Source organism: Archocentrus centrarchus, unplaced genomic scaffold, assembly GCF_007364275.1.
Source record: "Archocentrus centrarchus isolate MPI-CPG fArcCen1 unplaced genomic scaffold, fArcCen1 scaffold_82_ctg1, whole genome shotgun sequence".
Taxonomy (NCBI): domain Eukaryota; kingdom Metazoa; phylum Chordata; class Actinopteri; order Cichliformes; family Cichlidae; genus Archocentrus; species Archocentrus centrarchus.
The window spans coordinates 350,358-372,150 of NW_022060292.1; the positions used below are offsets into that span (position 1 = coordinate 350,358).

The 21,793-nt window shown below is 43.2% G+C and overlaps 1 protein-coding gene across 1 annotated transcript in view; it reads left to right on the forward strand.

Moving 5' to 3' along the window:
- Positions 1-21,793, forward strand: part of LOC115777858 (complement C5-like) — a 133,864-nt gene that overhangs the window by 61,180 nt on the left and 50,891 nt on the right. The window contains exons 24-28 of the mRNA XM_030725869.1: positions 15,648-15,735; positions 15,822-15,930; positions 17,730-17,862; positions 17,948-18,063; positions 21,157-21,345. Of these exons, the coding sequence (XP_030581729.1) occupies positions 15,648-15,735; positions 15,822-15,930; positions 17,730-17,862; positions 17,948-18,063; positions 21,157-21,345 (635 nt within the window). The remainder of the gene's footprint in view (positions 1-15,647; positions 15,736-15,821; positions 15,931-17,729; positions 17,863-17,947; positions 18,064-21,156; positions 21,346-21,793) is intronic.

Below are 21,793 nucleotides of genomic sequence, written 5' to 3' on the forward strand. Positions count from 1 at the left end.
AAACACATTGCTAGCAGACCAACATTAAGCTGCTGGAATTTCCTTCCCAAATCCTTGAAAATTTGTGCCCTACGCTTAAAAACTGGTGCCATGGAAACCAACCAGTGTAAATTAACTCTACTAATTCTGCCAAGAACAGTAGTGAAATAACTATGTCAGAGGCTGGTTGATGGATACCAAAAAGCATCTGGCTGAGGTGCAACTTGCTAAGGGACATTATACCATTAGTGGGGTGTATCTTTAAATTTGAGTCCAATAATTCCATCCTGGAAAAGGAACAGTTCAAAGAAATAATAAAAAAAAAACATGAGATCCATGCCCATGATGAGTTTGTACAAACTTTTGACCACGACTGTATTGTGTTTTAAACATAGATCTATGAGGTGGATAGCATGCATCCCAAGATTTGGACTAAACAAGATAAACAATGTCAGTTTAGCATGTCACCATCAGACTGGATACAATTTTGAAAGTTTCTGTGTTAGAAACACTCAATAAGGAGCAAGAGACAGAGAGAGACTCGTGTTCAGAGAATAAGGATTGTCCTGTAAGATACATGAGGAATTTTTGCAAGTCTTAAACCAAGATACAAGCAAGAGGGACCTTGTCGGTAACCAAGAAGCTGCGATGTTCAGAAGAGGTGAAGTTGCCAAGGGAAACAAGAGGACATTTATAGATGCGAAAAAAGCTGAGGTTACATTTAGAGGACAAATATGAGCACAAATCCAATTTTGTGTTAGAGTAGTGCAGCTGATTACTCCTGAATGTTACTGTACTCAAGCCTACTCTGGCTAATTTGTTATCCTCATAACTCATTCCACTGTTATGTAACAGTGCTGTGGGTCTTTTTTAACTTATAAAGACTGCAGCCTTCATTATTTATACCCGTTCATAGCACAGATCTATCTGAGATATAGGCCTACATGGGTTTGTGAATTAAAATAGGACAAACTTCCTGCATTCAGAAGGAAGTGCAGCATGAATGCACCTAACTGTCATCAAAAGAGCCACTTTCAGAGGGATAAAGCCTATTTTCCAGTCAAAGCATCCATTCCTCTATAGCTCAGCATCATTAATGGAGCAGCAGGACCAAGAGCGGTGCTTTAGAGTCATTACCTATTCTACCATAACACCATTATTATTATTTTTTTTAAAAAAGAAATGAGATGATATACAGAATACAGTTTTGCTTCACATAATTTTATGTAAAATATGCTTACCTGAATCCATTTAAAAAAAGACAGAGAGAGAGTAGCTTTTGCGCCGGAGTCTGTGGAAAAACGAGGAAAAGTGCGCAGCGATCGTCTTCACAGAGTGTTAGTGATGTCTTCGCCATGTTTGCTTTATAAACCACAACCCTTTTTTTTATGACTGAGTGTGTGTCCTGTTTGTTTGTTTGAAACCCTCCCCTCAGTCCTTTTTTAACCACCACCTGTTCACTCTGGAAAAGTACTGCGTCCTGCCCTGTCTATTATCATTATATCCTGATTGTTAAATCAAATTAAAAATAACCGCAGAACTTTTCTTTTTTTTTTTTTTTTTTTTTTTTTTTTAGCCTGTCATGTCTGGTAGATCTTGCAAGCAGAACTGTGATCTGAATGCGTTGTTGTGCCAAACATATTTGCTATTTCAAGATGAGCTCTATAGGTTCTCAATAGGCTCTTCTTGTTGATGTTTTAACCCTTTATTTTATTTATCTGAGTTATTTTTCCACATACTATGTAACAGCCAGAGCTGACAGGCTGAAGAAGAGGAAAATAAAGAGAAGAAAAAGGGAGAGAGAAAGGGAGCAAAAAAAAAAGGGGAAAGAGCACAAGTCTATTAATCAGATACTTCATCACTTTAACATATAAAAAAATACTATCAATACTTGCAAAAATAAATTTGTGTGTGAAAAACAAAACTAACAAAGCATGTTACGCACACCAACAATTTTGTTGAGTTGTGATTGAGTGGGCGTTTGTGTCTGTGTCATGTTTGTGTCTGTGTCATGGAACGTACTTACCAATGAGGGCAAAACGCTGCAGCTCCACCCATCAGAAGCCAGAGGCAGGTACGGAAAGCCCCCGGAACCCCAGGCCACCAGCAGCCCACCAAGAGCCAGGAAGACCCCCGGCCACTCAGTCCAAAGACAACCGCACACCTACCCCAGCAGACGGGAGAGGGTGGTCTCAGATGGAGCCCCCCCAGTCGAGGAGCGAGGGCTCCAGAGAACCCAAGGCGATGATAAGCCAGCCCCCCCCAGCGGCCAGCCCCCTGCACTGGCCGGCGGCAGGGCTCCCGGGCCCACGGCACCCAAGGACCGCCCGACCCTCCACAGAGCCCCCCCCCACGCCGAAGAAGCCAACGCAGCCCCGCACCGCACCCCCAAGGGGGGCAGGCCAGCACCCACGCCAGAACACCCAGCCCCACCCAGGAACCCCGAGGCACCCCCATCCCAGGGGGGTAGGGGGGAGGAGGCAACCAGCAAGGAGCGGCCAGGAGGCAAGGCACAAGGCCCAGACCCAGGTCCAGCCATACATACAAACACACCCAGACACCCGTGTACACATTTATACACAGATACTCATACATGCCTATACATACTTACCCACACACAGATATGCCATACATACACATTCACTCACCCACCCATACTCACGGAGACGGTGACAAATACACAAAGACACACATTCATCCATAGCTACCCACCCTCTGAAGGCGGGGCAAGTGGAAACCACCCCAGGGCCAACAGCGACCCCAGGACGCCACCAGCCCGGTCCCCAAGGAACCACCCGACCCCTACCCCGGGCGAGACGCAAGAAATCGGGGTGTAAGATGACCCATCCACCCCTCCTCCTCCCCAACTTGTAGGTCTATGTGTTAATGTTTGTGAGTGAATGAGGTGTATAGGGTGCAGTTAAAATTGAGGGGACAGTTATGCCACAAGCGCCAACTGTTGGTCGTCAGCGCTTGCCCACACTGCCCCCCCAAAACCCTCCATGTCTAAAGTGCAAATAAAATTTGGAGACAGACAGTGACGAGGATCCGAGTGGGGCCACCTCAGCGGCCCATCTCATCAACCTCTGAGTAACATGCCTGCCCCAAAGGTCCTATGTGTATCAGGTTGTAAGTGTGTATGTGTTGTGAGTTATAATGACTAAAGTGCAATTAAAACGGAGAGGCAAGTGGTGGTGCAGCTCTCCACGTGGCCTCTCCATCCTACATCTGTGAGTGATGTGTATTCTGTGTGTGTGTGTGTGTGTGTGTTTGTGTATGGGGAGGGGGAGGGGGGGGGCATATGACCAGGAAGAATCCTGGAAGAAGAGAGCCAGCTGTCCGCTGGCTCAATAGGCACCCCGACCTCCCACACCCCAGCACAGGGCAGGGGGAGGTGAGCCCGGGGCCGCGGTGACAGCATCCCGGAGCACTGCAGCACCCGAGGCTGGCGCCCTCGCCCCCACCGCAGAGGGCGGCCCGCTCCTCCTAGATGCCCATTCACTCAACAATAGACACAAACAGGCGACAGGACATACTGGCCTGGGCATGGAAATGCAGTGCCCAGCCCCCCCCCAACCACCCCACCGCGGCCCCATCCCCCACCCCACCCCCCCGCAATGCAGGCACCCCAGGGCCCCAAAAGCGTAGACCGGACATCCCGACGTCAGGCCAACCCACCCCACCCGGCGGCGCGGCCGGGACAGCAGAGGCCCCCCCCGCGCCAGGGGGGGGCCCACCGGGAGCCGGCGCGGCCCCAGTGCCGGGGCCCCAGACCCCAGCCCCCAAGCCATACAGGGAAGACCAGCCAACCGACCGAGGGCCGGCACCACCCCCCCAAGCACCCCGCCCACACCCCAGGACCGAAGGCAGCACCATCCAAGCCCCCACCACCATCAACCAGGACAGGCACACAGACATCACCAGAAGGTCGCCCCAGGACCCCAGCCCCAGGAGGCTACCAGCTACCCAGGCCCCCGGAGTCCCCCCCCACCCCCCCACAAAGCACATCAGGAGCAGAGCCCGCAGCCCACCACCCCCACTAAGTAATGGAGCTGAGCAGTGGGAACCAAAGAGAGTCAAATTCCTCCAATTTGTTTTTAGAAGAAGCAGACATTCTCTCTAAACTAACATGATCTACTAATAAATTTCTGTACTGAGTAATACATAGTTTATTTTTTGTCTTCCAGTTCATGAGGATCATCTTCTTAGCGATGCACAAGGCAGTAAGAACTATGTGTGATATATTTAACTCCATAATTAATTCACTGACATCACCTAAGATGCATAGTCTGGGGGAAGTTGGGATACGACAGCTAAACCATGTGGATAGATCTTCACAAATCCTCTGCCAAAATCTCTGAACTGGTACACAAGACCACAGAGCGTGTAGATGATTATCCTCTGAATTGCTTGTACAGTGGGTGCATATGTTTGAGTGTGTAAGGCCCATTTGGAACATCCTTTGTCCAGTGTAGTATGTTCTATGGAGAATCTTATATTGTACAAGTTGTATTTGGGGTCTTTTAGTCATTTTGAAGATATTTAAACATATTTCTGTCCATAAATTTTGATCCAGGTTGACAGAAAGATCACGCTCCCATTTTGTAATTGGGAGGGAAACTGAATCATCAGTTTTTATTAATAATTTATATAATTTTGATAACAATTTTGGGGTACAGAGGTTAAGAAATTCTGTTACCCAAGTAGGCATTTCTAGATTCAATTGATTAAGGTTAAATCTTCCCTGTAGGACGGACTTAACTTGTTGATATTCCAGAAATCTACCGTTGCCAATTCTATATTTTGATATAAGTTCTTGGAACGTGATAAAATTTCCATCTTGGATAATATGTTCTAAGTTATTTATACCCTTATCACGCCATAACGGAAAATTCAGCATTTTCTTTTTCTGACAAATATCTGGATTGTTCCAAATGGGTGTTAGTTTACAGGGGATGAGTGAAGACTTAGTTATTTTTAAAAATTCCCACCAGGCTGTCAGAGAGGTATTTATACTAAGGACTTTATAGCAGTTATGATGTTTAATACTGGAACTAATGAAAGGTAAATCTGAGATTTTTATTTTTCCACAAAACGCCTGTTCTAGATCCAGCCATGGGTTGTCTAATGAATTGGATTTGATCCACTTTGAAATATACTGCAATCTACTGCTTAAGAAATAGTAATAAAAGTTTGGTAATTCTAGACCTCCACTGTGTTTTGGCTTTTGTAAAGTTTTTAAGCTTATTCTTGACGGTTTGTTTTTCCATAAAAATTTTGAGATGTTTGAATCTAGTGACTTAAACCAAGGAAGAGTAGGTTTATTAGGGATCAATGAAAATAGATAATTAATTTTTGGTAAAACCATCATTTTAATGGCAGCAACTCTCCCCATGAGTGATATAGGTAAACTGTTCCAACGTGTGAGATCATCCTCCATTGTTTTTAATAAGGGGATATGATTTAATCGTACCAAGTCTGAGAGCCTGGCGGAAAAATTTATGCCTAAATATCTAATATTTCCTGACTTTAGTGGGGTCCTAGAGGTTCTCTGGAAATTACAATTCAGAGGCAAAACTGTTGATTTACTCCAATTGATAGAGTAATCAGATATAGATGAGAACTTATCTATCAGTGTGATAGTCTTCAAAAGAGAGCCTTGTGAGTTCCCAAGGAAAAGTAATACATCATCAGCATAAAGGCTAAGTTTATGGTCCATATTTTCAGTTTGAATCCCTTTAATATTTACATTTTGACGGATTGCTGCTGCTAGCGGCTCAATGAAAATTACAAAAAGAGAGGGAGAGAGTGGGCAGCCCTGCCTAGTGCCCCTCTGCAGACTGAAACTTTGTGAAATGAGATCATTTGTCCTAACACGCGCATTCGGAGAGCTGTGTAGTGTTCTGATCCAGTTTATAAAGGAGGAACCGAATCCAAATTTTTGCAGAACTGCTAGTAAGAATTTCCAATTTACCCGATCAAATGCCTTTTCTGCATCTAAAGACACGATTGTCGTCTCTAATTTGTTAATAGAACAATAGTCTATTATATTTATCAGTCGACGTGTATTATTGGCTGAGTGCCGACCCTTGATAAAGCCTGTTTGATCTGGATGTACAATAAATGGAGTAATACTTTCTAATCTTTTGGCAAGGGCTTTGCAAATTATTTTAAGATCTACATTAATGAGAGAGATTGGCCTGTAGCTGGATGGGAGTGTGGGGTCTTTGCCTGGTTTAAGAAGCAGGCTAATGTTAGCAGAGTTTAAGGTTGGAGATAAGATGTGGTCATTCTGAATCTGAGTTACCATTCTGAAAAAAATGGGAGCTAGCTCAGACCAAAATTCTTTATAAAACTCGGCTGGAAAACCATCTGGGCCTGGGGCTTTATTATTTGGGAGATGCTGTAGGGCTTCACTAAGTTCAGACCATGAAAGAGGTAAATCCAGAGCTGCAGCCTGGCTGTCATTTAGTTTTGGTAGATTTATATTATTAAGAAATTCTTCAATTTCAGTATCAGATGGGTTAATCTGTGGTGAATATAAGGCTTCATAGAAGTCTCTGAAAGAGTTATTTATTTGTTGTGGGTCATGAGTAATAATACCAGTTGAGTCTTTAATAGAAAAAATAGCTGTTTTTTCTTTATTCAGTTTTAATTGCTTGGCCAGGAATTTTCCAGATTTATTTCCATGCTCAAAGTTTTCCAAACGCAGCCTCTGCAACATAAATTGTGTCCTTTTATCAATTATTTCATTTAGCTCCAGTTTCAGTTTCCTCAGGCTGATAATTGTATGTTCTTGTGGTGAAGCGGCATAGGCAGTTTCTAAAGATTTAATTTTTTGTTCTAATTCTAACACAAGTGCTTTTTCTTTATTTTTCCTATGCGAGCAGTAAGATATTATTTTGCCCCGCATTACTGCCTTTCCTGCTTCCCAAAGAACACATGGTGATATTCCTGGAATATCATTATATTCTAAGTATGCTGACCATTCCTTTTTGAAATAATTAATAAAATCTTCTTCTTTAAGTAATGATGTATTAAATCTCCAGTTCCTGATTGGTGGTGTGACTCTTTTCTGTGTCAGAGACATAGACACCGGTGCATGATCGCTAATAGTGATAGGGTGAATCTGAGTGTCTGTGATATCCATCATTATGGAGCTGCTAACTAAAAAGTAATCTAAGCGGGAATGAGATTTGTGTACTGGTGAGAAATAACTATAATCTCTCAAAGTAGGGTGATGTGAACGCCAAGCATCGCAAAGACCAAAATCCTTCATGTACTGTTTAAGAATGTCTGCAGACTGCCAGTTCCTCTGACTCACTGCTGTACTGAGCCTGTCAATATCTGCATTAAGTACCAGGTTGAAGTCTCCTCCTATTACAAGTGTGGTGTCAGAGTGATCTGAGAGTGAAGTGAACAAAGCATGAAAGAAGGAGGGGTCATCAACATTTGGTCCATATATACTAGCAATACATAAATCTGTATTCTGTATAGATAAATTAAGTATTATAAATCTACCTTCAGGGTCTATTGTACTGTTGCTAATGTTAAAGTTTATCTTCTTGTTAATCAATATAGCTACACCTCTTTGTTTGGAGTTATAGCAGGCTGAGTACGTGTGAGGGAACTGTGGAGAGGAAAGAGTGAGCACAGATGTTTTGGACACATGTGTCTCCTGTAGAAAAACAACATCTGCTTTTAAGTCTTTTAACCGATTAAAAATTTTTAGTCTCTTTTCCCTCGAACCAGCTCCGTGCACATTCCATGAGACAAATCTGAGTGTGCTCATATTTAAACTAACTGATGGACTGTTGTGTGCTCACTAAGGATGTGTGTGTGTGTGTGTGTACATATGTTCTGTATGTTGGCGTGTGCCCTTTATATTGATGTGTGCGTGTGTATGTGCGCTGTATGTTGGTGTGTGTGCATCTGCGCTGTATGTTAGTGTAGTAAACTGTAGCATTGTAAGTGACGTAAACATATTGCTGAGTGCAGAAAGAAAAAAGACGTGTAAAAAGTGACCTAAGTGACATAAGAATGAAATTAGATGAGGGGAAAACAAAACAGAACAAACAAACAAACAAACGATCACGGTACTATGCTGACTCGTCGGCGTTAATGGTACTACTTAGACAGATTTAGAGCTTTTCTTTTTAAGAAACTGACGAGCTCGTTGAAACGTGAAAGCACCAACCCTCCCAGCTGTAAACAAGACCGGTCTCTGTCACTGGTTGTGACGTTGTAAAAAGGTGCCACATTGTTCTATGGGTGATGGGAATTGTAGTGATATCTGTATTTTTTTATTTATTTTTGCGTTGCATCGACTTTAAGTAAAAACGTTGGTGTAATTATTTGCGTGTGAAAATTAAGCACGGATCCGGAACGATTTCATCAGGTAGTGGGTCTGATCTATGGCAGTCAGCTTTTAGTTCAGCCAGCCTTCTAGTTAAAAAACAGATGGTATTTGTGTATTTGTCACCGTCTCCGTGAGTATGGGTGGGTGAGTGAATGTGTATGTATGGCATATCTGTGTGTGGGTAAGTATGTATGGGCATGTATGAGTATCTGTGTATAAATGTGTACACGGGTGTCTGGGTGTGTTGGTATGTATGGCTGGACCTGGGTCTGGGCCTTGTGCCTTGCCTCCTGGCCGCTCCTTGCTGGTTGCCTCCTCCCCCCTACCCCCCTGGGATGGGGGTGCCTCGGGGTTCCTGGGTGGGGCTGGGTGTTCTGGCGTGGGTACTGGCCTGCCCCCCTTGGGGGTGCGGTGCGGGGCTGCGTTGGCTTCTTCGGCGTGGGGGGGGGCTCTGTGGAGGGTCGGGCGGTCCTTGGGTGCCGTGGGCCCGGGAGCCCTGCCGCCGGCCAGTGCAGGGGGCTGGCCGCTGGGGGGGGGCTGGCTTCTCATCGCCTTGGGTTCCCTGAGCCCTCGCTCCTCGACTGGGGGGGCTCCGTCTGAGACCACCCTCTCCCGTCTGCTGGGGTAGGTGTGCGGTTGTCTTTGGACTGAGTGGCCGGGGGTCTTCCTGGCTCTTGGTGGGCTGCTGGTGGCCTGGGGTTCCGGGGGCTTTCCGTACCTGCCTCTGGCTTCTGATGGGTGGAGCTGCAGCGTTTTGCCCTCATTGGTAAGTACGTTCCATGACACAGACACAAACATGACACAGACACAAACGCCCACTCAATCACAACTCAATAAAATTGTTGGTGTGCGTAACATGCTTTGTTAGTTTTGTTTTTCACACACAAATTTATTTTTGCAAGTATTGATAGTATTTTTTTATATGTTAAAGTGATGAAGTATCTGATTAATAGACTTGTGCTCTTTCCCCTTTTTTTTTTTTTTTTGCTCCCTTTCTCTCTCCCTTTTTCTTCTCTTTATTTTCCTCTTCTTCAGCCTGTCAGCTCTGGCTGTTACATAGTATGTGGAAAAATAACTCAGATAAATAAAATAAAGGGTTAAAACATCAACAAGAAGAGCCTATTGAGAACCTATAGAGCTCATCTTGAAATAGCAAATATGTTTGGCACAACAACGCATTCAGATCACAGTTCTGCTTGCAAGATCTACCAGACATGACAGGCTAAAAAAAACAAAAAAAAAAACAAAAAAAAAAAAAAAAAAAAAAAAAAAAAAACAGATGGTATAATAGCGTGTGTGTGGAGAAATAGCCTCTTTGATGCTCAGATATCACCTGTTTAACAACATCTTCACAAACAGTGTGGATGGGTTTGCCCTTTTGATGAAGTCTTCTTGTAATGAAAGATAGTGGGAGAGAGAGTGTGGGAAATACGAATTCAGCAGGATTTCAACAGGTGATGGTCTGTTTTTATGCCAGTCAGCTGAAGTGTGCATTGTCTTATAGTTAAAAAACAGATGGTATAACTGCGTGGAGAATTACAGCCTTTGATGCTCATATCACCTGTTAAAGAAAGAGTTTATTTAAACATCTTTCACAAACAGTGTGGACGGGATTGCCCTTTTTTCCTGACTCTCCTCCACTCACACACATGCAGCTGATAATCATAAATCATTCGATCACGCACGATCACACGAACGCGCACGAGGATGCTCATGTACGCGCATGACCTTTGACCCCCACCTGTCACCCACCTGTCGGTCATAAATCACCAATGCTGCAGGTCTATAACTACTTGTGTCCTTGGGCAAGACACCTGGTCTCTGGCTGCATGACAGATGCTCGTCTCTGGATGAGCGATCTGGAACGATCATTTCATTGTGTGCACAACGACAATGACTTGAATCTAACATCTAAGTGAGGATTATGAAAAGGTTTAATCAAGAGTCAGCGTTTCTCCTGGATTATTCTGGTGGTGTTTAATGGCCTTAGAGCAAATAAAGAACAAATGATCTCATGCAGATGCTCCTCCAGCAAAGAGAGGTTTCGAAGGTCTACAGCACAAGTCAAATATGACATTTGATCCGATAAGAACAGAACCACTGCTGTGACCCTGAAAACCCAAACCCTAATCTGGTCTCATTGCACAGGCCTCGACTCAGCCTTCAGATGTTGCTTGCTCTTGTTGTGGCTGATTTGAGACAGTAGCCTCTAGGGGATGCTAACAGCACCATCCACTCACTTCCGCTTATCCTGTTTGGGGAGGGGGCTGTCATAGGACACACCTTGTACAGGTTGCTAGGGAGTGGGAGTCTTTGGTCTGTGGGAGGACATGCAAACTCCACCTTGATTTGGGTTCGATTCCACCTTGACCTGTCTCTCCACAGAGACAGGCCTTCCAGATGAGGCAGCAGTGCTAACCACCGCACCACCGTGCTGCCCTAACAGCACCTTACACTGTTAATCTGCTTTAACTTGTTGGAGTAAACGTCACCAAAATGTTTGAGTCCTGACCTTTGTTCGTGTTTTCTGCAGCAGTGAAGAGAAGACTGTTTGCTTTCTGATGGGACTTGTCTGACTCAGGAGCTGATAACCTCAGTGTCAACACTGTTAGGTAAGATCTGAAAACCCCTCCTGAGTAAACTCACCTTTGTTACACACAAACACACTCAGCACTACATACACACAAACAGAGAAGCTCCTAACTCTGTCCTATTTCATTGATGACTTTCAGGCATTTGCCAATAGCTGAGTTGATTAATAACTATAACATCCAGCTGTGTGGTGCTATCAGACAGTTTTCTCAGTGAGCGGCATCTCTGTAGAGCTCAGTTTGTTTCCTAACTCACCTTCAGGATGAAGGTGTGTGTCCTCCTTGTGTGTGTGTGGCTTCTCTGCTGTAGGACGGAGGCTCAGTCCAGAGCGTAAGTCTATTTGAGCATTATTACTTGTTAATTAATTTTTTTATTACCCTGCAGCCTTACATTTACTGCTGCAGCTGTTTGGGGCTTGAACAGCTGTGTTCATTTTCATGTGATATTTAAAGTCCACCTGCAGGGGTATGCACAGAAGGAATTACAGTATATTATTTCCGTTTACTGTCCACCAGGTCACCAGTGGACAGCTAAGAGTTAAGGTTAGGTTGTATTTTAGCCATATGCCAAAGAAGTCCAGCTCCAGAAACTAGACAGTTTTGCCTTTCGTGTCAAATTATTTTAGTTACAGTTTGATCTTCCAGATATTGGATATGCCATGCAGGTGAAAATTCTAGCTGGGAATCTATTCCAAACAGGTCGCTGGCAACCTGGTGGATGTTAAGAGGTTATGGACCACAGAATCAATAACCTCTATAAACAGATAAGGTTTTTGTGCCAGAAGCTTTCCCGTTTCTGCTTGTAGTTCAAGTTCGTTTGACCAATCACATTTAACCAGGTGGATCATGTACATCCCAGGGAGAGTTAGCCAATCCAAACCACCCTTGCTCAAAGGTCATACATTCTGGTGGTCAGAAGCTTTCAGCATAGGTGTACAAAACAGTTTTTTTGCAACATCATTATAAATTTGCAGCATCAGATAAGTTTGTCTTTTTTCACTGTCCTTCAACACAACATGAAGCTACAGAACTTCTGAGCTCTCTACTTCTAAATCATAAGATCTACAACACACGTAGAAAGGGCAATGTTTGCATGACACATAGTGACACTATAGCTACAGAACAGTTTACGGAAGGCTGAAATAAGCCAGAATTACATCCAGTAGATTTTTAAGACCCACAGTGAGATGGCTGCAAAGGTTCCTGAAAGGTTCATTTAACCCTTTGAAGAGATCTACAAACTTGTTGGAAAGTTCCCACATTGAGAATCTTGAACTTCCAGGGATGTTTGGTGAGAAAGTAGCTCTTGGCTTGCATGGAGTGTTAGCTCTGAGTCACTGGAGGACAATTATTTTTGTATTTGACTCATTAAAGTAAATGCAGAACACCGGCATAGCATGAATACACTTTTTTCAAATCAAATTCATAATTCATACAAGTCTGGATAGACGTGCATGTACACACACTGGAGGTGTACAAAGAGCAGTCATTCCAGTTTACAAAGAGAATAAAATCGGCAATGCATATGTGCAAATATTACAATGTAAGCTGCTAAAGACAAAGGTAAAAATACCAAACTAATGATACACACTAATAACAACACAAACATGCGCCACATTAAAACATCTGCCCTCTCAGGTATCTGATATCAGCGCCTCTCTCGTTCCGCTTGGACGCCCTGGAGACCGTGGTGGTGCAGCTGTTTGGTTTTACAGATGAGGTCACCGTCTACGTGTTCCTGAAGACATCGATGGCTCCAAATCACAAGGTTCTGGCTCGGGAAGTCGTGACCCTCAACGCACAAAATAACCACCAGGCTGATGCCAAAGTCCGGGTGAGACATGACGCATACAGGCTAGCACCTGCGGTTTATCTGAAAGCATCTGAAATAATGATGATGTCACTTCCTTTTGTTGTCTCTCCAGCTATACCCAAACCAGTTAGACAAGAGTGTGACTGATGTGGTTCTCCATGTGCAATCAGATACGATCAACCAGCACCAGTCTGTGCCCATCAATCGTGCCAATGGCTTCCTGTTCATCCAAACCGACAAACCGCTGTACACACCGCTTCAGAGTGGTGAGACAAGTTTGTCCCAGTTCAGGCCGCAGCCTTCTCCTTATTAATCTTATGCTTTATAATCGATCTTTAGACTCAGGTAGCTGGACACAGCCCTACATCACAGCTTGGAAAGCACAAAGTTAGGATGGTCTTTGTTCAGGTGGTCCTTATCTGCTCATAAACCCGCAAACTGAGATGAGGATCTGAGGCTAGAGGGTTTAGTATGTTGTACAGATGATATGACGGCTCTAAAGAGTTCCCATGTGCATGTGATCTCCTGTGTGCACAAAGGAAGAGACTAGCAGTGATGAGAGATCATGCAGTGTTTTCAGGGACCAAGCAGTGAGGCAGAAAGGCAAAAGTGTAAAAACTGAATAAAAAAATCATCAACAATGTCTGTAACTAAAATGATATAAGGAAATACAAAAAGTAGCTACTCAACAAGGCCCAACTCAAAATGAGGTTCACTCACTAAACAACAACACAACTATGGTTAACTTCATTGACCCCACCTAACAATTTATTTGGTTTGTGTGTGTGTGTGTGTGTGTGTGTGTGTGTGTGTGTGTGTGTGTGTGTGTGTGTGTGTGTGTGTGTGTGTGTGTGTGTGTGTGTATCCAGGGTTGAGACCAGGAAGCAGAGTTGCAGTTGCAGTAACACGCCTCTCTGCAGCTTCTGTCCTCCTGCCATCCCCCCCAAATCCCCTGTGCCTGCTCCCAGACCACCAAAAACCAGCAAAAAACTATTTAAGCATAAAAATTCACAAAGAAATATCAATATAGCATCCTCAAATGCACCAAAGAGTAAAACAGACAGTTTTAATTCAATTTGAATTTGAAACTCTGACTCCACCCTAATTGGAAAATTGAAAAACTTGTTTTATTTGTAGCATTGTTACCTACAATATAAAGCACCTCAAGACGAGTTGAGTTGAGTTGAGTTGAATTGAATTGAATTGAATTGAATTGAATTGAATTGAACTGAATTGAATTGAATTGAATTGAATTGAATTGAATTGAATTGAATTGAATTGAACTGAACTGAACTGAACTGAACTGAACTGAACTGAATTGAATTGAATTGAATTGAATTGAATTGAATTGAATTGAATTGAATTGAATTGAATTGAATTGAATTGAATTGAACTGAACTGAACTGAACTGAACGGTGGCCCAGAGGTGTCAGGTCAAATACAAAAGCCGCAACACAAATGGAAAAAGAGTTTGTTGCTCTATAAAAAGCCCTCTACAGTGCTGGAACAGGAAAAGGAAGTGATACTGCAGTGAGAGCCAACACCTAGTGAGTGCCACCAAGTGTTTTTCCCATTCACTTGATGCCTCAGGACTTACCTTACTCTCTCTAGGTATTTGGTGCTTCCAGATTTCCTAGCGGCTTCTTGATGGTTCCCATTTTCCTGTGGAAATCCAAGGTTTTTGTAGCTGTCCTCAGTGACTGCAATGTTGCCCACTGGTAGTGCAATCCCCTCAGTTCTGACTACCTTGCCCGTCTTTGTTAACCAATTGATTACATTTCTCCAGTCCGAATGACATTGTGATGTCAGTGCTGTAGATCCTACTGGTGTGGATCAGTTCACATCTGGCATACAGCATGATGTCATCCATGTAGAGGAGGTGGCTGATGTTTGCTCAGTTGTAGTTGTAGTAGTTGGTATACGTAGCCAGTCTTGTTAATGATCTGGCTGAGCGGCTTCAGGCCAATGCTGAACAGCAGTGGGGACACTACTGTCTTTGGAACAATAGGTCGAATACCACCCAGGGCATGTATACAGTAAGTGTCCCCCAGGCTAGGCCTCCCACCTCTACCCCTCCCACCTACCTTGGAAGATATATATAACTGAAGCCATACCAGCTCAGACACTGCTCGGGTCTTTGTCAGGTGTTGAGGAACCAGGACATACTGATGATAAGTAGGCTACAGGAACAGGGATATGGCACAAGAGGACAGCTCAGGGTCAGTTTTTATCTTTCAGGTTGTCTTTGTCCTGGTTTACCTACTTAGATAGTTCTAATTCCTTCAAAAATTCAGATGGTCCTCATTTAGGTTCCCCATTATCTGAATAAATTAAAGTGGTTAAATAAGATTAAAAAAAAGCTGTTCTCTGTCCACTCATTTTTGGCTGTGTTTCTGTGTCCAGTGAAAGTGAGGGCATTCTCCTTGAACCAGGAGCTGAGGCCAGCTAATCGCAGCGTCTTCCTGACCTTTAAGGTGAGTGGGAAGATGTCACATGTACCTGAAGGGGGCACTGATATGTTGCGACCTGTTTCATAATATCCTACACGCCCCCCCTGCAGGACCCAGATCGTACCACAGTGGACATTGTGGAGATGGTTGATGTGAACAATGGAATCCCATCTCTCCAAAACCCTTTCAAGATCCCCATCAACCCAAAGTAAGAAATGAAAATAAATAAAAACAATAAACTACACACACATGTGTATTTACACTAATTCCAGGTTGTGATTCCAGGTTGGGGATTTGGTCCATTGAAGCTTCTTACTCAAATGATTTCACCACAACTGCAACAACTGACTTTGAAGTTAGAGAATATGGTATATTAAAATCTCATGAGCCAAACTGATGATAAATTATGAAGCATAAAACATAAATTATTAACTGCTTTCATTCTGCATCAGTTCTTCCCAGTATCTCCATCCTTGTGGAACCAGAAGCAAACTACATCAGTCACAATTTCTTCACTAATTTCAACTTCAAGGTCTCCGCCAAGTAAATAAACATCCCAACGCCATTTTAAAACTTTTAAATAATTTGATGCTGTCAGTTACACTCAGCTGGTATTTTACCTGTCCCAGGTATCTCCATGGTGCTCCAGTGGATGATGGTGAGGTGTTTCTGCGCTATGGCTATGTTAGCGGAAAAAATCCTCCAGTTATCATCTCAAACTCTGTCATCAGAGAAAGTGTAAGAGACATAAATACTATTATTATTATTATTATTAATATTAATATTATTATTAGTTGCTGTTGTTATCCTTTATTCTTCCACATGTTTTTGTGCATTTCTCCTGCATACTTTTACAGAAACTGTTCAGGTATCAAAATGTTTCACTTTTTCAGGACGGCTGGTTTATTAATCTCATGGTTTTTAAAAGATTTAGATTTGTATACCAATAATAACTTTAATTTATTTCAGAGATTATTGTCCATTTAAATAAAAAATAACAAAAACCCAATCATCAGCTATTACAGAATAAACAGACAATTATTCCAGTCTTTGTAGAAGCAGGAAAAATATCTTGTATCATTTAAAGAAGGTTCAGTTAAAACTTTTTGGAGCAGATTTTCTGAATCAGTCAATCAGCACATAAATTTATGGATGAAATTTCTCAGCAAATCATGAAAAGTAAGAACATTACTGTCACGGACATTAGGTGTGAATGTGTCATTAATTCCACCTGAAGCTTTTTCATTTGATATACGGTAAGTCCATTGTAAACATGCTGTATAATCCTCCCTGTTGCCAGCCCTGAAGGCCTTCTTTTTATTATCTTATTCTTATTTACACAGCAGACGGTGATGGTGGACAGTTTTGGTACTCGCTGTGCTTGCATACCTGCTAACATTTCCTCATTCCACCGTCAGATGTTCTGTATCTGATGTTCAACATTTGTTCCGCGTGACTTTTCCCCACCAGTGGGAAACAGTTTGAGAAACACTGGCCTAAACAATGTTTTCCCAAGTACCAGCTGTTACCCACAGGAGAGCCACTGAAAAATGTTGTTTGCCTTGTTATAATGTGCTCATAGTAATACAAGGATAATCAAAAACTCAGGTGACTGTTTCTGTTATATATAAAAGGAGGACTGCACGGTCAAGTGATTGCAGCAGGTCCCAGCAGTAACTGTCTTGAGTCGGGATTTGTCATATCTCACAATTTCACAGTTCAACAAAGTTCTGAGCTGCTGAACAGAACATGTTTGTCACAAATGATCTGAAATGCAATGGCTCAATGACAGCTGGTGTCATCATCATGCCAATGTGCCCACACAGTCTGCCTCCATCTGCCCTACTAACATTTGGCTGCCTTTCAACTTCCCCAAACTGAAAATGAAGTTGAAGGGTCACTGTTTGGCAGAGGAGATCCAGAGTGTATCTCAGAGAAAATGAGACTTCTAGAAAGTTTTCCAAGCATGGCAAGAGTGCTAGAAATGATGTCTTGCTGTAGATCGAGAATATTTTGAAGCGACTGGCAGTCCAATTTAAATCGGCTAAGGTTTTGGGTTCTTATAGGGACAGACCTGTCCTGACCTGTAATCCTAGTTTAAGTAGTCCTCATTCAAATGGACTTCATTGGGATAGTCAGGTTCTGAAGCCAGGGGGTCTTTGCAAACTTGCTTCTGTCCAACTCAGGAACTCTTTATCACCAAAAGGGTGCTAGCGTTTTTTGAGAACCAGATCACATTTCAAGAATCTTGAGATCTGCACTTTACCCAGAGTAATTCAGGCTGAGAATGCAGAATGCAGAAGATCACTGTTTTTTCTTTTTTAAAGAAAATGTACCGTACCAGTCAAAAGGTTGGAGACACTTTGACTGGTACCTGCATACTGTTGAAAGAAGAAAAGAAAAATTTATTCTAGCAGCCTAATTAGCTCAGAAAGTCACACAGTCCTCCTCCAGGTGATTCTCATCAACTCATATCTGTTGTTTTCAGATCTGGGTCCATGTTCCTTATAAGTGTTGTTTGCGTGTGTCCCCTTCAGTTGTCCTCATTGGGTGAAGTGGATGTGAATATTAATATGGAGAATATTCTGTCCCAACACGATGGACCAAAAGACCTCAACAGCCTGGTGGGGAAGTACCTGTACATAGGTGTACTGGTGAAAGAACTCGAAGGTATGCACGGATCACTCTGCTCTTGACATGACTATTTTAATTATTTATATACTTACTTTGTGGGGGACCTGTTTTTGTTTCTCAGGTGGTATTACTCAGGAAACAGAGTTTGCTGCAGTGAAGTTTGTCAAATCACCTTACAGCCTGAGCCTGGTGTCGACGCCCCCATTTATCAAACCTGGGCTTCCTTATAAGATTCAGGTGTGTCTCTTTATTTTTAACATGTGGTTCCAGTGCACCTGATGGTTGTTCAGCAGGAGAAAGTTTGTAATTTGAAGGTTGTTTGATGGCCCATATTGTGGCACATCAGACCAAATTTCAACAACACAACTGCTGCTTTTTTGGAGCATTTCACATCCCCAAAATATTTGCCCATAACAGCCAATGGGAGCATAAGTAGCAAAAGTGACAACTGCAATTTCAATTCTTTGTATTTTCCTTGTATACTTGTGTATAATGATAATAAAGTTGAATCTAATCTAATCTAATCATTTAACATCATTGCTTTTCTCTAAACTCTATTCTTCTTTGCTTTCATTTAGTTACTCCTTGGCCTCCTTTATCAGTAACGGTACTTGCAATGAATATATTGTATTTGTAGCCTTGGAGGCTAGGCTAACTGAACTGGAGACTCTGCTCCACACCCTGGAAACTCCTGTAGCTTGCCAGGCCCTTGTAGTCGGTGCAGACCAAGGTAGCTTAGCCACCAATAGCTCTTCCCGAGCAGATCCAGAGCAGCTGGGAAATCAGGCTGGCTGGGTGACTGTGAGGAGGAAGCGTAGTCCTAAACAGGAGGTACACCACCAACCCGTTCACATCTCTATCTGTTGTCTGTGTAGATTCTCAGTCATCCAGGTCATAGTAGTCCCTGAAGCTTGAAAAAAGGCGACTGGACTTCTTTTTGTTTCTTGAAGACGTTTCACCTCTCATCCGAAACGCTTCTTCAGTTCTCAAACAAATGGTGGAGAGACCCAGGTATTTAAACCCCTGTGGGCGTAGTCCCCTGGAGGTGGTTATGACCCTCTATTGTTATGTGCATAAACACATGTGCCAAGGTGTGAAAGGAGGCGTGGATCATTTCAATCAGTGGTTTCAGTTGAAACCAATTTGGGACTTCGCTCCATTGTTTCATGTGGCCTATTGAGGTCACTGGAACAAAGGTGTGAATGGGGGTTGAGACGTCTGGGAAGGGAGCTCAGGACAGCACTGTAAGTGGGGGATAGTTGGTGACGTAATCCACCTCCTCTGTTCAATAATGGCTGTTCACGGTGGACATAGATGGCTTCTTTCACTCCTCTTTCAAACCATCTTTCTTCCCTGTCCAAAATGTGAACATTGGCATCCTCAAAAGAGTGCCCTTTCTCCTTCAGATGCAGATGTACAGCTGAGTCTTGTCCTGTCGTTGTGGCTCTTCTATGTTGTGCCATTCGTTTGTGAAGAGGCTGTTTGGTTTCTCCAATGTAGAGGTCCGAGCACTCTTCACTGCACTGGACAGCATACATTACATTGCTGATCTTGTGTTTGGGGGTTTGTCCTTGGGATGAACCAGTTTTTGCCTTAGGGTGTGAGTTGGTTTGAAGTATACTGAGATGTCATGCTTGGAGAAAATTCTTCTGAGTTTCTCTGACAAGCCTGCCACATAAGGGATGACAATGTTCTTCCTCTTGTCCTTTTTATTCTCTGTAGCTTGTGTTTGGCCTTCATTCCTGTGCATCTTCGCTGATTTGATGAAAGCCCAGTTGGGGTAACCACATGTTTTGAGGGCTTTCTTAATATGTGTGTGTTGCTTTTGTTTCCCTTCTGCCTTAAAGGGAACACTTTCCGCTTGGTGTTGTAGGGTCCTGATCACCCCAAGTTTGTGTTCCAGAGGGTGGTGGGAGTCAAAGAGGAGATACTGGTCTGTGTGTGTGGGCTTCCAGTAAACTTCAATGTTGAGGCTTCTATCTTCCTTGATAAGCACTGCACAGTCCAGGAAAGGTAACTTGTTATCTCTGGTGTCCTCCCTGGTAAACCGGATGTATTTATCCACTGAGTTGATGTGACGAGTGAAGGCTTCTACTTCTTGGGTTTTGATTTTGACCCAGGTGTCATCCACATATCTGTACCAGTGGCTAGGTGCCACCCCTTTTAAAGAACCAAGAGCTTTACTTTCCACTTCCTCCATGTAAAGGTTGGCTACAATGGGAGACACTGGGGAGCCCATGGCGCATCCATGTTTCTGTCTGTAGAATCCATCGTTGTATTTGAAATACGTTGTGGTAAGGCAGAGATCTAAAAGTGCACAAATCTGATCTGGGGTGAAGCTGGTTCTGTTCTGTAAGGAGTTGTAAGGAGTCACTCTGTTTATACTTCACTCTGGATTTAATCATTAGTTATTATTAATTTCTGGCTCTCTTCCACAACATGTCTTTTGTCCTGTCTCTCGTCCTTCACCCCCAACCAGTCACAGCAGATGACTGCCCCTCCCTGAGCCTGGTTCTGCTGGAGGTTTCTTCCTGTTAAAAGGGAGTTTTTCCTTCCCACTGTCGCCTAGTGCTGCTCACAGGGGGTCGTTTTGACTGATGTGTTTTCTCTGTATTATTGTAGGGTCTTTACCTTAAAATGTAAAGCGGCTTGCGGCAACTGTTTGTTGTGATTTGGTAAAAAAAACTGAATTGAACTGAATTAATCCTTTCCATCCTATTCACTCCCAATGAAGACCTCAGCATCTCCAGCTCGGCCTCCTGTCTTTGTGTCAGTGCCACCATGTCCAAACCATACATCATAGCAGGTCTCACTACCATCTTGCAAACTTTCCCTTTCACTTTTATTCCTGTCCTTCTGTCACAAATTGCCCCTGACACTCATCTCCACCCACTGCCTGCACTCTCTTCTTCACCTGTCTTTGGATGGTTGACCCCAGGTATTTAAACTCATCTACTTTTACTACTTCTCTTCTTTGCATCTTCACCTTTCCACCTGTCTCCCTCTGACTTTCATTCTTCTTCTCTCCAGAGCATACCTCCACTTCTCCAGTCTATTATCCACTTGCTCCCTAGTCTCACTACAGCTCACAATGTCCTCTGTAAACATCATCAGTCAACCTGTCTATCACCACTGCAAAGAAGAACAGGCTCAGAGCCGATCCCTGATCTAATCCCAACCCCACCTTGAACCCATAGGATTCTAAGGAAATTTAATCATGTAAAATCTGGCGAGTTATAGGCAGCTGCAACTAACACGAATACAGTTAACTAATTAAACTTGATTTTTAAAGCAATTTGGCCATTTTGCAGTTTCACTTTGTCTCTACAGGTGTTGGTGAAGGATCACCTGGACAAGCCAGTGAGAAATATTCGAGTCAGGCTTGTGGAGCGACAGCTCTTCAGACAGGGGAGGGACTCCGAGGACATGTCCTGTACCGAGAGCTCCACCAGCAGCTCAAATGGCCTCACTTTATTCATCTGTAACACCCCTACTGATGGAGTCAGGGCTGTTCTTATGGTGGGTGGTAATGGTGGTTTACCAGCATCTGTCTGTTACTCACCATTCTCTTTCTCTCTTTGTTTCTCTCAGTATTTGTATGCATTGATTTATATCTTGGGAGAGTACAGGTAAACATTGCTTCATTTAGTTAAAATACAACTTGTGTGGTGCAGTTTATGTTGGATCTCCAACCACAGTTAACCAGGAGACCATAGCACTGACTGTTCTTTTAACATGAGGCAGTCTAACACAAACAGTACAGGAAACAAAGAAAAGCTCCCCAAACAGTAACTGAAACAACAACAACGACCAAAACGGGATAAGAACAACAAAAGAAAGCAGACAGGAAGTGTTACTCAGATCTCGTTTTCTGCATGTGCGACGTTTACTCATTATTTATGTTAGGTTGATTATGAAATGTTGCTCACAAAGTTTGTTTGAATTTTGTTGTTTGCTCATAGTTTCA